This window comes from Sphaerodactylus townsendi, linkage group LG02 (genome assembly GCF_021028975.2).
Source record: "Sphaerodactylus townsendi isolate TG3544 linkage group LG02, MPM_Stown_v2.3, whole genome shotgun sequence".
Lineage (NCBI taxonomy): Eukaryota > Metazoa > Chordata > Lepidosauria > Squamata > Sphaerodactylidae > Sphaerodactylus > Sphaerodactylus townsendi.
Window position 1 is genome coordinate 19,464,923 of NC_059426.1, and position 12,487 is coordinate 19,477,409.

Consider the following 12,487-nt stretch of genomic DNA (forward strand, 5'->3'; position numbering starts at 1 on the left):
CACCTTGCGACATGAGCATTAATGAAAATGGCACGCAAACTTTTTGTTGTTGTTCATAAAGGGCTACAGGTATGAAGTAGGAGAATCAAGAATTGACACATACCAGTTTGGGCCTGTTTTCTTTCCTTGTTTATTGTAGCTCTCGAATATCAATGTGCAGCTTGGTAAAAAGGTGGGAGTCCTTCAGAGGTAAGCAACCAGCAGCTTCAGGCCCTCCAATCACTGAGAAGGGTCATATAACAACCAATCACAACAGTCACAATACAGATTAATAGTCAACTAATAACATAAACACAATCCTTCTTTTCAATAACCGGTATAAGAAATCCTTATACCCATACCATTAATGTAAAGTTTTATAATAAAAATCAAATCAAATGAACAAATATAAATAAGTCAAAAGCTGAAGTGCTTCTGAGGTAAGCAACTGGCAGCTTCATGGTCTCCACTCACTCGAAAAGAGTGTGCCTTTTTTTCCTTCTATGGAGTACCCCAACCCTTTAGCCATCCCCCACCCCCTGCAGTGGCTCAGGGTCACTGAAGGACAGAAAGGGTCTCTGCCCTCTTTGCTACAAAGGATCCTTGCCGGGTGTGTTGGGTCGGGGAGAGTGGGGAGCCAGTCTTTTTAGGAGGAGATCCTAAAAAAAATTAATTTGGCAGAGCTGATTTGAAGACCAAGGGCCTGGAAAAGCTCATGAAGCCCTGGATTGGGGGAGGGCAGTTAGGGTCAGGTGGTGCCCACTGTCTCCACGTCCCTCCATATTTTTTCTTTTCTCTCTTCCCCTTAAATAATGCTCCACAGACTTGTATCTTCCATAGCTCCTGGAAGGTGGAAAGCATGCTCAGGCTCTACTGCTGGGGTGGTTTGGGGGTGGGGGGAGTTCCTTTTCTTCCCGTTCCCAACTCTTCTGCATACTTACGTGCCCTCCCCTCCTCCCACAACAGACAATTTAGGAGCCCTACATATTGGACCAAAAAAAAATTTACTAAAATGCTGTACCTTGGTTGAAGTTGGGTGCGAAAAGGGACTGGGTAAAAGTTGGATGAAGACGAATTTAAAGGGATCCTCGTGAAATCATATGATTTTTACAACAGAACACCACAAAAGAAAGCCATTGCTAGACTGTAGGTCATGCCTTAGTCTACAGGCAGCACCACAAAAACCATGCTTCATGGTGCTGCAATCGTACAAAAACATAATTCCAAAGCATGGGTGTTCATGAATCCTTATGATTTCTACGTGTCAGGGGGATGCTATCTAGCTGATTGAGAGGCATTCCTAACGCAATGTAACTGCTTGGAATTATACCAATGCTGCTACAAGATATATGTAACCAGCCTGCTTTATGTTATCACTGCCATCTGGGGAATTCTTTCCTTGAGCTTTACTTTATGGCTTCACACACTTTGCAGATAACTACACTTAACCCTGACACCCTGGTCTCATACAGATACAGTGTTGTTTCCGTTGATCCGTGGGGGGAGGATTCCAGGTGGCTTTCTATCAATACCTGTTGTCGACCTTGGGGCACCTCGGCTCCGTAAACTCTTTCTTTCAAACTTCTTGGGAAAACAGGAGGGAGGACTGACAACAGGTATAAAGGGGATGGCAAAGGCCAGGTTCGCCAGAACTGGTTTTGGCAAGGTTTGGTGCTTTGAGCTTATCGATACTGGCTTAAGGTTTGAGACCTAACACTGTGTTAGGTCACACTAAATCACAGGTCATGTTCACAACCAAAGAGTGCCCTGCAAAAATCCATAGCACTTCCAAACAATGGATCCTCATGGGTTTTACATTGAATGACCCCAAATTTGCCATCAATTCAATTACTGTGCAACCTCAGTTTTCATTGCCTTTGATTTTCATTGGTTTTTTCAGTGAAAAATTTGTCTCGGTTTTCATCGATTATCAGATTTGGTTTGTGGAGAAAAATCACCTGGACAAAGCTGTTGCAGGCTGTGTCTGCAGCCTGTTTAGTGATAATGTCTTGCCCCATTTCAGACAAATCTTAAAGAGGCGTCAGAAACAGACCTCTTGGGACAGCTTTCTGGTGTGACATTGATACATTGGCTGTGAAGCTGGTCCTAGTGTTATTGTTTGTTACTGTTTTCAGCATTAAACGCTATGTTTATTCACCAAAAATGTGTGTTATGTTTTTTGGAGTGCCTAGAACGGATTAATTGGATTTACATTGATTCCTATGGAAAAGTTTGTCTTGGCTTTCATCCATTCTTTTCAGACGGATTACCAACGAAAACTGAGATTCCACTATATTATATCCATGCCTAGAAACTACACCAATAAAATCATGAATCCACTGCTCTGTGATGCCATCATGATGCTAAAATTGAATTCCAGATCATGAATCCTCAATATTTTTTCCATTGGATCACTCCTGATTTACTATCAAATTATATATCATGTCATGCCCCCAGAAAAGTTCTTACTAATTTTTTTATTAAGTTTCAGTTGTCCCTTTAGTTACAACAGGTTTAGTTCCTTTTGTATACTGTTCTATGGGAGGGAACCCTGGTTAGATGTCAGGATGCCTGGTAGAAAGGGCTTTTGGGGGCTGCTTAATGCATTCTTCTTGAATGCTGTGGGTGGGGGCTGGGGTATCTTTCCTTGCTCACTGTTCCAGGTGCTGGCCAAGGCCAGCTCAGTGGGTATTGTTCCTTACTATCTGCATAGTTCTTCAGTACTGTTCTCAGATGGGGGGGGGGGGCGGGGGAATACTGGTTCATATCATCATGCATTGCACGGGAAAAGCGAGTCTTGGCTTTTCCAAGCTGTTCTCCAGATCTCTGTTCTTTTACATGGAGTTGCTTTTGTTTTTGGGTATCTGACATTAGACCCTGTCCCTTTAAGTAGCCCCTAGAGACAACAGCCTCCTTTTATGACCCAGTAGTGCTCCTGTTGTTATAGTCTAAGGTTCCAGTGCAGCGGGAAAACTGCAATATCTCTTACGTATAAGGTGTATAAAGTGTATAAAAGTGCAAGGTGTTACAGAAAGAGAGGTCCAAATACAGGACACTGAAGGAACCAAGAGAAAGCTCAGACAAAATGGACTTTCTTGGAAGAAGTCAAGAAAGGATCAAAGTCTCAAGCTTCAAGCTGTTCCAGTCAAGTAAGTACTTTGTTTTCGTCAAACCCTGGAAGGAGTTAAGGTCTTAATTCTTCTATGCAACAAAACCTCTCTCTTTTTAACTGTTACACCATTCTGTTCTGGCCGAGTACAGGGCACCTAGAATATTTTACTTGGGGAACAGAACACATCATATCCATAGCTGCACACTAAGAGCTAACAATTGGACTGCCTGGCTCAAGGGGGCAGGTGGGAGACTCCAACCCTGAAACTGCCAACTGCAAATATTCCTTTGCATCACAGAAGATTCCTTGCACATGGAAAGCTAGCACTGCAAGGAGAAGCTGTCTCTGGTGGTATGAATCAGGTCAGAGACTGATGTCTCCGAAGTGTGCCGAGTGGCAGGCTTCAATCTTTTCTTCCATTCAGCATCTGGCACTTTTGAACCAGAAGAGATCTTTCCACTCTGGTTCATAATGTTAGAGTGACCCCCACTTCACCCACACCCAGGGGAGTAAAAAAGCAACCTACAACTCTGAGGACCTGGATTTCACCAGGGAGAAGAAAAAAGGGGATCGGAGGGGGGCTCTCCCCCATTTTCCCAAAGAGCAAAGGAGACTATTGCATTGCTCTGCATCCTAAGCTGGGAGGAAGGAAAGGCCTGCTGGGACCAGGATGCCAACAAGCAGAGGAATCAAAAGAATGAGGTGGGCTCCCTTAAATCTCCTGTCCCTCCTCAGCCTTGATTCATCAGCCGTCTCTCCAGTCTAAAGCAGCTAAAATGTCCCTTTCCTGTTCATGTCTCTTGCAGGGCTTCATTACCGGGCTCTTCTTTCTTGGGGGACCTGGCCGCTTTGTAGAAAGTGGCTCTTTCTGAATCAAAAAGGATGGGGTTAAAGTGGGGGGGAGGGAGGGAAGAAGGCTCTTCTCCCCATTCATTGCATCCCCCATTCCTTTCTCTAAGCTTTGGGCCCTGCGGGGAAGATCCTGGCCTGATCCTGGCCTTCACTGTGAGGACTGCAGCCCCAAATGGAGACACACCCCCAGCTCTTTGCTCAGGGCTTTGCCCTCCTGAATGTAGGGATGTCCTCTGCAGACTCAGCCAGTCTGAAGGCGCCTCATTTGCATATGCATTGAATGCCCCAAAGAAAAGCCAGGACGGGGCTGGGTGGGTGGGTGTGTCCCCGTGGCTAATTTCCCTTCCTGGCGGTGAGGCAAGGGATCTTGCTGGGTGGTGGGGGAAAGGGAGCCCCAAAGCAGTGGTGGCAAGGCACAGCTGCCCAGAGGCAGGGGGGTGAAGTGAGCCCAAGAGGGCTTGCTGGGGGGTGTGGGGATCAGGGGGCTTGCTGGGCGGTGGGGGTGAAGGCAAGGGGGCTTCTGGAGCCCTGAAGAAGTGGTGGCAAGGCACCACTGCTCCGAGGCGGGGGGGGGGTTAGCCTGAGAGAGCTTGCTGGTGGGTGGGGGGAGGCAAGGGGACTTCTGGAGCCCCGGAGCAGCGGCAGGTGAGGCCGAGATGGCTTGTTGGGGGGGGGGGAGGCAAGGGGTCTTTCTGGGCTGTAGGAGGTGAGGCAAGGGGGCTTCTGGAGCCTTGGAACAGCGGTGTGTGTGGGGGGGGGGAGGGGGGTGAGCCCGAGAGGGCTTGCTGGGGAGTGAGGGGAACGCAAGGTACCTTGCAGTGAGTGTTGATGAGGCACGTGGGGTTGCTGGACGGGTGGGACGAGGCAAAGGGGCTTGTGCAGACCCCGGAGCAGTGCTGGCAAGGCGCCGCCCATGTTCATTCACCTATTTAAACACTTATATCCCGCCTTTCCTCGCGGTTCAAGGCAGCTTAAAATAAAGTCCCAAATGTAGAAGGTTTGCCTTGAAGATGCTACGAGGCTCGAGTTAATGTAGATTGGTTCGCGAAATAGAAAGGAGGGACAATTTAAACACACAACAGGCCCTACAAGAAAGAAAGAAAGAAAGAAAGAAAGAAAGAAAGAAAGAAAGAAAGAAAGAAACCCTCCGCCCTTGTATTTTCTGCCTCCTTACCTGGCTGAAGAGAAAACAGGGGTTCGCATGAGTCGGGAATGCGTATACGCCCCATTGGGCTCCGCCTCCCAATGAAAGCACCTGACTGAGGAAATCCCGCCCCCTATAACGGTTCTTGAGCAGGTGAGCCGGGTAGGCGGGCCGGGAGGGAAAAGGGGGCGTGGCTTTCAAGTTAGAGGAAAGTCTGCCGCCCGTTTGGTTTTGACCGTTGATCTAACGGACAGGGGAGGTGGATGAGAAGGCGAAGGGAGGAGGTCGCGCCCTGAGCAGTTGTAGCTCGCCCCCTGCCTTTCCCCTTCGGATTGGGCTGTCATCAGGCACGACCAGTTTAGGGTGCTGGTTCCAGAAATGGGGGTGCTGGTGGTGGTGGTGGGGGGGGTGTCTTCGTTTTCAGGCTTTTCATTCTGTATTTTTCCCCCCAGATTTTCATCAGTTATTGGGTGGGTTTGTTCCTGTCATTCTCTCAGTCGCCTCTAACTAAGACAGGATCTTTATATCTTAAAAAAACCAGCTAAAAAGTGAAAAGGAAGCTGAGTGGGCTGCAATCAAGGTATGATGAGACTGATGCTGCTGGGATCTATTCTAACCCATAACCGCATGTGGTGGGTTCTTTGTTTTCAGCCTTATTTATCTATTTGGTTTTCTTCACCTAGTGGGTTGGTTTGGGTTCCTGTCATTCTCTCAGCCCCTTCTAGCTGAGACAGGAGCCTCCATATCCTTACTGGGACCAGCTAAAAAGATAAGAGTTGGCTGCAATCAAGGTATGAGACTGATGCTGCTGGCACCTATTCTAACCGACAGCTACATGTGCATTTATTTATCCATGTTGCATCCCTGTAGTACTGGTAGTTTTTTCCTGCCTCTTGGTTGCATTTGTCACAGACAAGTTACCTAGGAAAGTGAAGAGGTTTGTTTTATTTCTAACAAGTTCAATTTAAAGGAAAGGCAGAGGTTGGGACTTAATATATGAAAACCCCAATCTTTATTGCTATGAACCCGTCTCTGTTTATAGCAAAATGTAAAGTTTGATGACGGCGCTTCGAAGTGGAAGGCTTAACTACGCAGCCTTTCGCTTTTCCTACTTCTGTAATGCACACTTCCAATTACTTGGTGAAAATTGGATACATGCATTTGTCAAAGAGGGGCTGCCGCGTGGTGATAGTTGCATGTAGCTTTTTCTAAGGGTTAACCTCCCCCCACCAAAAAAAGTCAGGGATATTATTCTGAAATACCTCTTCACTAATGTGATTTGCGATAGGATCATGGTAAATAATAGCATCCCCTTGAAATATAAAACGCACCCAGTCAGGCTAAACCAAGTCTGGATATCAAATTGCTGAGCTTTGCACCTCATGGCAATCCAGAACTGCAGTTTGCAAACCGTGTGTTTCCTTTCTGCCACTCTAAAAGAATATTCCATTTATGGTATTTTAACTTTGAGAAATTTACAGAAAAGTACATAGTATCAAAAGAGTTTTTTTCAAGCCTTTATTGGCATAGACAACAGTACAACAATAGTAAAAAACTGATTAAAAACATATACAGTACAGGAAGTAAATGTTAAGTGGAAGGAAATCTACTGGCATTTAGTAATTTCCAGAAGAAAGTCTGCCACTATCATACAGAGAGAAGGATCAGGATTGTCCAGCAAGTAGTGTAATCTAAATAAATCGGGGATCAAAAGACTTGTATCTGGTAGAGCACTGTAGTTTGGTGACACTATTTACAAGGAAACTACCTATTTTTATCAAATTATATAATTTATATAATATTTTTCTGTTGGACAAAGAGCCACTTAAGTGGGGAAAAGGCTCCTTAAGCTGGAGGAAGGCTATCCTGCCTCAAAGAGTTGTTGCATGGATAAAATGTGGGACCATGCATGCTACCGCACTTCCTTTTCAGGGTAACTGTCACTGTATGATGCGGTATATACTGTGACACTATCATTTATAATGTAGTCCCAGGACATTGTAATTATTTTTTTAAAAGCTGGAAAGCACATATTTGAAGAAACAATATTAATTTTCTACATCAGTCAAAGGCAAACAAGAAAGATTAATAATCAACATAGGTTTTCTCACAAAAAACTATGCACATAAAACAATAAACGATATAAAATATTGCTAAGGAAATCATGTAGCAGCAGAATACAACTCTAAGTATACTGTCATTATTTGAATTTAAATCATGAAAAATGCTTTTAACTCTAATGAATTCGTTGTAGTATTTGCTCCCCCCATCCTTCCAAAAAGTCAGTCTAACAATATAGTCTAACAATATAGTCTAACAAAAAGTCAGTCTAACAATATAGTCTAATTTTGAAGTCAGTCTAACAATATATAGCTTTCTGTGATGGACAGCTGCATTCTAAAGAATTGTTCCAGTCGCAGAATCCTCTTGATCAGGGGTCCCCAAACTATGGCCCGGGGGCCAAATGTGGCCCCCTGAAGGCATTTATCCGGCCCGCCAGGCATGGCAGCGATGGCTCCATTCATGTGCAGTGGGGGCTCGAGGGAGAGGAGGAACTGGCCCCAACGGCCGTTGATTGCAGTTACATGATGGCACCCCCAAATCTCCATGCATTTTCTGACCCAGAGTTGGAGAAACCTTACATGTGGCAACGCCTGCTCCGCCCTTCCCTCTCGGCTACTCCATGTGTTGCTTGCTCTCAGGCTTTCTGTTCCACCTCACTCCCATTGGCATCAGCCAGGCTGGCGAATCGCTTGCTGGCTGCTAGGGAGGAAAGAACCCAGGAAGATACCTGATCCTGGGTTAGATGGAATGCTTCATTGGGAAAGTTCTGCTTTTTTTTTTTTACAGGGGAAGGTATTCCACAGCCTCCCCAACAATATTTGGAGCCCACCCAGTACTTGACATACTTTGGTCACTGTTCTAAAAATAGACCATGACAGAAAGGCTGAAAGGTGAAATCAAACATTTGTGCATAGGAATTTGTTCATAGTTTTTTTTAGTCCGGCCCTCCAACAGTCTGAGGGACAGTGAACTGGCCCCCTGTTTAAAAAGTTTGGGGACCCCTGCTCTTGATCAATAGGAAGTCTGAATAAAATTCTGAGATCGATAGAACTCCCAACAGTAAAGAATGCACAGTTGACTGAGGGAGAAAAGTTAACTGACGGAACTTGGAAACAGGAGTGTGAGCTGTTCACTGTCTGGTGGAGGATTCTCCCTGGGGTGAAAAGAAACATGTTTCAGGTTTTTGGATCAAGACAAGGTCTGTGACCAGTTATTTAGGGAAACTAGCTCTAAGGTGTATAGATTGATTCTTAAGAGTTTAATGGGAAATATCTCTTGTGAATTGAATAATCCCAGGGTGGTTTAAGAGAGAAACTGGAAAAGTGTGTTAATGTTCCTAACTCCTACAGCTAAAGAACCACTGTGAAAAACAAAGAAGCTTAAGTTTAAGAAAGTGTAATAGAAACTTAAGTTTCAGAAACAAACCATTCTCAGTCAAAAATAAAGGTTTAAACACCTAGGTGTGAACTACCTTGACACAGTTAGAAGTTCAGTATAACACTTGAACTTTAATCTGAAATATCTGAGTTCTGTTACAATCTACATTTCTTGTTATTGAAGATTTGCTAATCTGACTTTTAAATCCCACAGAAAGAGGCAAATAAAACTATTTTAAGTTGTATTTTAAAAAGCCTCTTGATTGCCAAATATTTTTGACCATCTTATTATGCAAAAAATCCTCTCCATCATAGCTTCCTCGAACATCAACCTCTTTTCAATAAATCTCCAAATAATCTTTCGTGTTTCATAAATGAAATGCTAACTTTGTCATCAGTTCTTTACCTCACACTGTCTTGCCCCATGAGTCAACTGAAAGGCTTGTTTTTCATCGCAAAGCAGGCCAGTTTTATGCCCCTCACACATTACCTCATAACAGTGATGGGCTCTCTTGCAAAGAACAAGACTACATGTGATAAACTGAAATGGGTTGGGGATGTTTCACCATCTCCTTTTCTTTAAGTACAAAAAAAGAAAATGCAAACACTGGGGTTCAGGCACCATTCAGAGTACGGTCACCCTTACACCAAGCGATTGGGGATCAACGTTCCTGAAAGATTGAACTGCCCACATGATTTATTCCTTTCTGAGATCTTCCTCAGAGATCTCTTCTGGGTGGCCTCTTTTCAAAATAAAACATGGCCACTCTGTCACTGTTAAAGAAGAAGAGTTTGGATTTATATCCCCCCTTTCTCTCCTGCAGGAGACTCAAAGGGGCTTACAATCTCCTTGCCCTTCCCCCCTCACAACAAACACCCTGTGAGGTAGGTGGGGCTGAGAGAGCTCCAAGAAGCTGTGACTAGCCCAAGGTCACCCAGCTGGCGTGTGTGGGAGTGAACAGGCTAATCTGAATTCCCCAGAGAAGCCTCCACAGCTCAGGCGGCAGAGCGGGGAATCAAACCTGGTTCCTCCAGATTAGATACACGAGCTCTTAACCTCCTACGCCACTGCTGCTCCTAAAGTATTTCAGATGTCAAAATTTCAAACTTTGATGTTGCTTTCTGTTAAAGCAAATATGCCCAAGGCTACTTACAGCATTAAAAGAGAACATAAGTGGATTTTAACTGTTTTTATATAATTGATGGACACCGCCCTGAGCCCTTCGGGGAAGGGCGGTATAGAAATTTAATAAAATAAATAAATATAATAAGTGTAAAACTACAATGGCACCATCCTTAAGCAGAGCCATACCCTTTAAAACCTATTAACTTCAATGAACTTTGAAGGACTTACCTCATCCTAGGATGGCACTGGCAGTTACTTCTTTATTGAATTTAAAGTCACCTGATTCATTTTTTAATTTACTCCCCTATTTTAGTAGCTTCACGAACACCTACAAGCAATACAATCCAGGAGACCAGTCAGTAGTTACCAAAATGCAAAAGAAATACTGGAAAACCAAGCAAGTCTTAATTAAAGTTACCGGAAAGAAAGAAGATGAACATGTGGTAGCATCTGATGCAGAGTTAGATGCCAAACTCCAGGTAACCACAAACATATTTTAAATGAGTGCTGAGACAACTGATTTGCTGATTACAGTGTCTAAGTCGCAAAGAATTCACATTAAAACAGTATTAATATCTACCTGTATGGTATATTTGTAAATGTTTTTGATGAGGCTCACATAGAATTTCAGTCAGGATGCAGAACCTTGCCAATTCTTTTGTTGCAGATAATTTTGCAACTTGCTTCTGACTCCTAGGTTCCGGATGCTCCCTTTCCAAATTAGATCAGGTGGACCTGGTAATATTGTTCCTTCGTATTCTCCAATAAGAATACCTTGAGAAACTCCTTACATTTTGACAACTGCAACATGAACTATGTTTTCTGTCAAAAAAAAGTTTCCATTACATTAGCCGAAGCTGTGAAAAAAATCATGCACTATGTCTTTAATTCCCATGTGATTCTCATAGTGGCAGTTACTTTAATTTCTGAATGGATAAGCACCCCGTGGCACAGAGTGGTAAGCTGCAGTACTGCAGTCAAAACCCTGCTCATGATCTGCATTTGATCCCAATAGAAATCTGTTTCAGGGAGATGGCTCAAGGTTGACTCAGCCTTCCATCCTTCCGAGATTGGTCAAATGGGTACCAAGCTTCCTGAGGGTGAAGTGGAGATGACTGGGGGAGGCAATGGCAAACCACTGTGTAAACATTGCCTAGTAAACATGATGCGACATTGCCTCATGGATCAGTAACGACCAGTTCTTGCACATGGGACTACTTTTAAGTGCTATAGATGTATCAGGAGTGGAAACACCTGAACAAAATAAAACAGTGGAGTTACATAGCACCATGTTTCCCCAGAAATAAAACCTACCCTGAAAATACGCCCTAGCATGATTTTTTGGGATTTTTGGAGGATGCTTGAAATATAAACCCTACTCCAAAAATAAGCCCTAGTTACAGATTCCCTGGTGCAGCTGATCTGGTCACGCGGGGGGCGCAAAATCTTGGAAAAAATAAGACATCCCCTGAAAATAAGCCCTAACACATGTTTTGGAGCAAAAATTAATATAAGACCCTGTCTTATTTTCAGGGAAACAGGGTAGGTGATTTATGTGCATGCCATCAATTGTACAGATATATAAACTACAGCTAGAACAGTTCTGCTTTTCATTTGATTTGCTCCAAGTTTTGTGTGCAGATAGTATTGTAAGCAGTTTTGCATTTGCACAGTGTCACCATTCAACATGGTGGTCATGTAATGACAACACATGTTGACTACTGTGACCAAAGTCACCATGGGATATCTCTTTTAAAAGCAGGTGAGTTAGGTTGTACGTGCTGCTTTTGGCCAGTGTGGTATAGTGGTTAAAAGGGGTGGATTCTAATTTGGAGGACCAGGTTTGATTTCCCACTCCTCCACATGGAGTCTGCTGAATGGCCTTGGGCCAGACACAGTTCTCTCAGAATTCTCTCAATCTACACAGAGCCAGGCAACGGCAAACCATCTCCAGAAGTCTCTTGCCTTGAAAACCCCACCAGGGGTCGCCACTTTCCAATACCACGAGGGGACCACGGTTGGCAATATTCCTCCTTTTACACCTTCTTCACAGCCTTTCCTTTTGAAAATTTCTGAATATCCTGAAGATATTCCACTATGACTGGAAATGGCACCTGGATTTATAGTATATTCAATGTACATTTATGGCTTAAGAGAGTTTTTGACAATTTCTTTTCAAGTTATTGCTGTCAGGGTTGCATTTCTCCAAATTGCTTTAAAGTATTTACCCATTATCAAAGATACAATTGACCAAGACTTACAGTAGCTTAGAAAGCCTTCATCAGTATCAGTAAGTTACCTAATGTATTTGACCGTTTTTCAGTTAGGAGCCTAGGTACTTGAAATTAAAGTGCCTTAAAGGCTTTCTTGGCAACTAAAAGCCATGGCCAATTTCATCTTCACCATTAAAGGTGTGGTGTGTTCCAGGCAAAACAGATATGATGAACATCATGGAATGCCATCAGTCTGTAAAAAGTAAATTATATGCATCTCCAGTTCAAATGGGGGCTGCACAGGAAGGGAAGAAGTGATTTAGTTATTTAGGTACTTCTTGTGGTCCTCGGTCCAATCTATAGCATCTCCAGTGAAAAGAATCAGAATGGTAGGCAATAAGACAGACTATCACCAGGGACCCTGGATAGCTGCTGTCAATCAGAGTAATTAACCTCAACTACTCTGCTGTCAATCAGAATATTAACCTCAATAGACAAATGGTGTGCTTAAGAATAAGGTAGCTGTGTATGTTCGTTCTTTTTGATATTCTAGTCTTGGGAAGAGTGCTAAAGATACCATCTCCACTATGACTGGAAATGGCACCTGGATTTATAGTATAT

General features: G+C 43.7%; 1 protein-coding gene across 5 annotated transcripts in view; it reads left to right on the plus strand.

Annotated features, from left to right (window-relative positions):
* The first annotated feature begins 4,274 nt into the window (after positions 1–4,274).
* Positions 4,275–12,487, plus strand: part of ICA1L (islet cell autoantigen 1 like) — a 28,175-nt gene continuing 19,962 nt past the window's right edge. For 2 of the 5 annotated variants that reach the window (XM_048487080.1, XM_048487075.1), the window contains exons 1-3: positions 4,859–5,240; positions 5,540–5,667; positions 9,967–10,132. In XM_048487080.1, coding sequence (XP_048343037.1) covers positions 10,025–10,132 — 108 coding nt within the window. In that variant the 5' untranslated portion in view covers positions 4,859–5,240; positions 5,540–5,667; positions 9,967–10,024. Of the gene's footprint in view, positions 4,296–4,858; positions 5,241–5,539; positions 5,668–5,770; positions 5,879–9,966; positions 10,133–12,487 lie in introns of those variants that run through there. The other 3 variants (XM_048487077.1, XM_048487076.1, XM_048487079.1) reach the window with 3 other exon arrangements.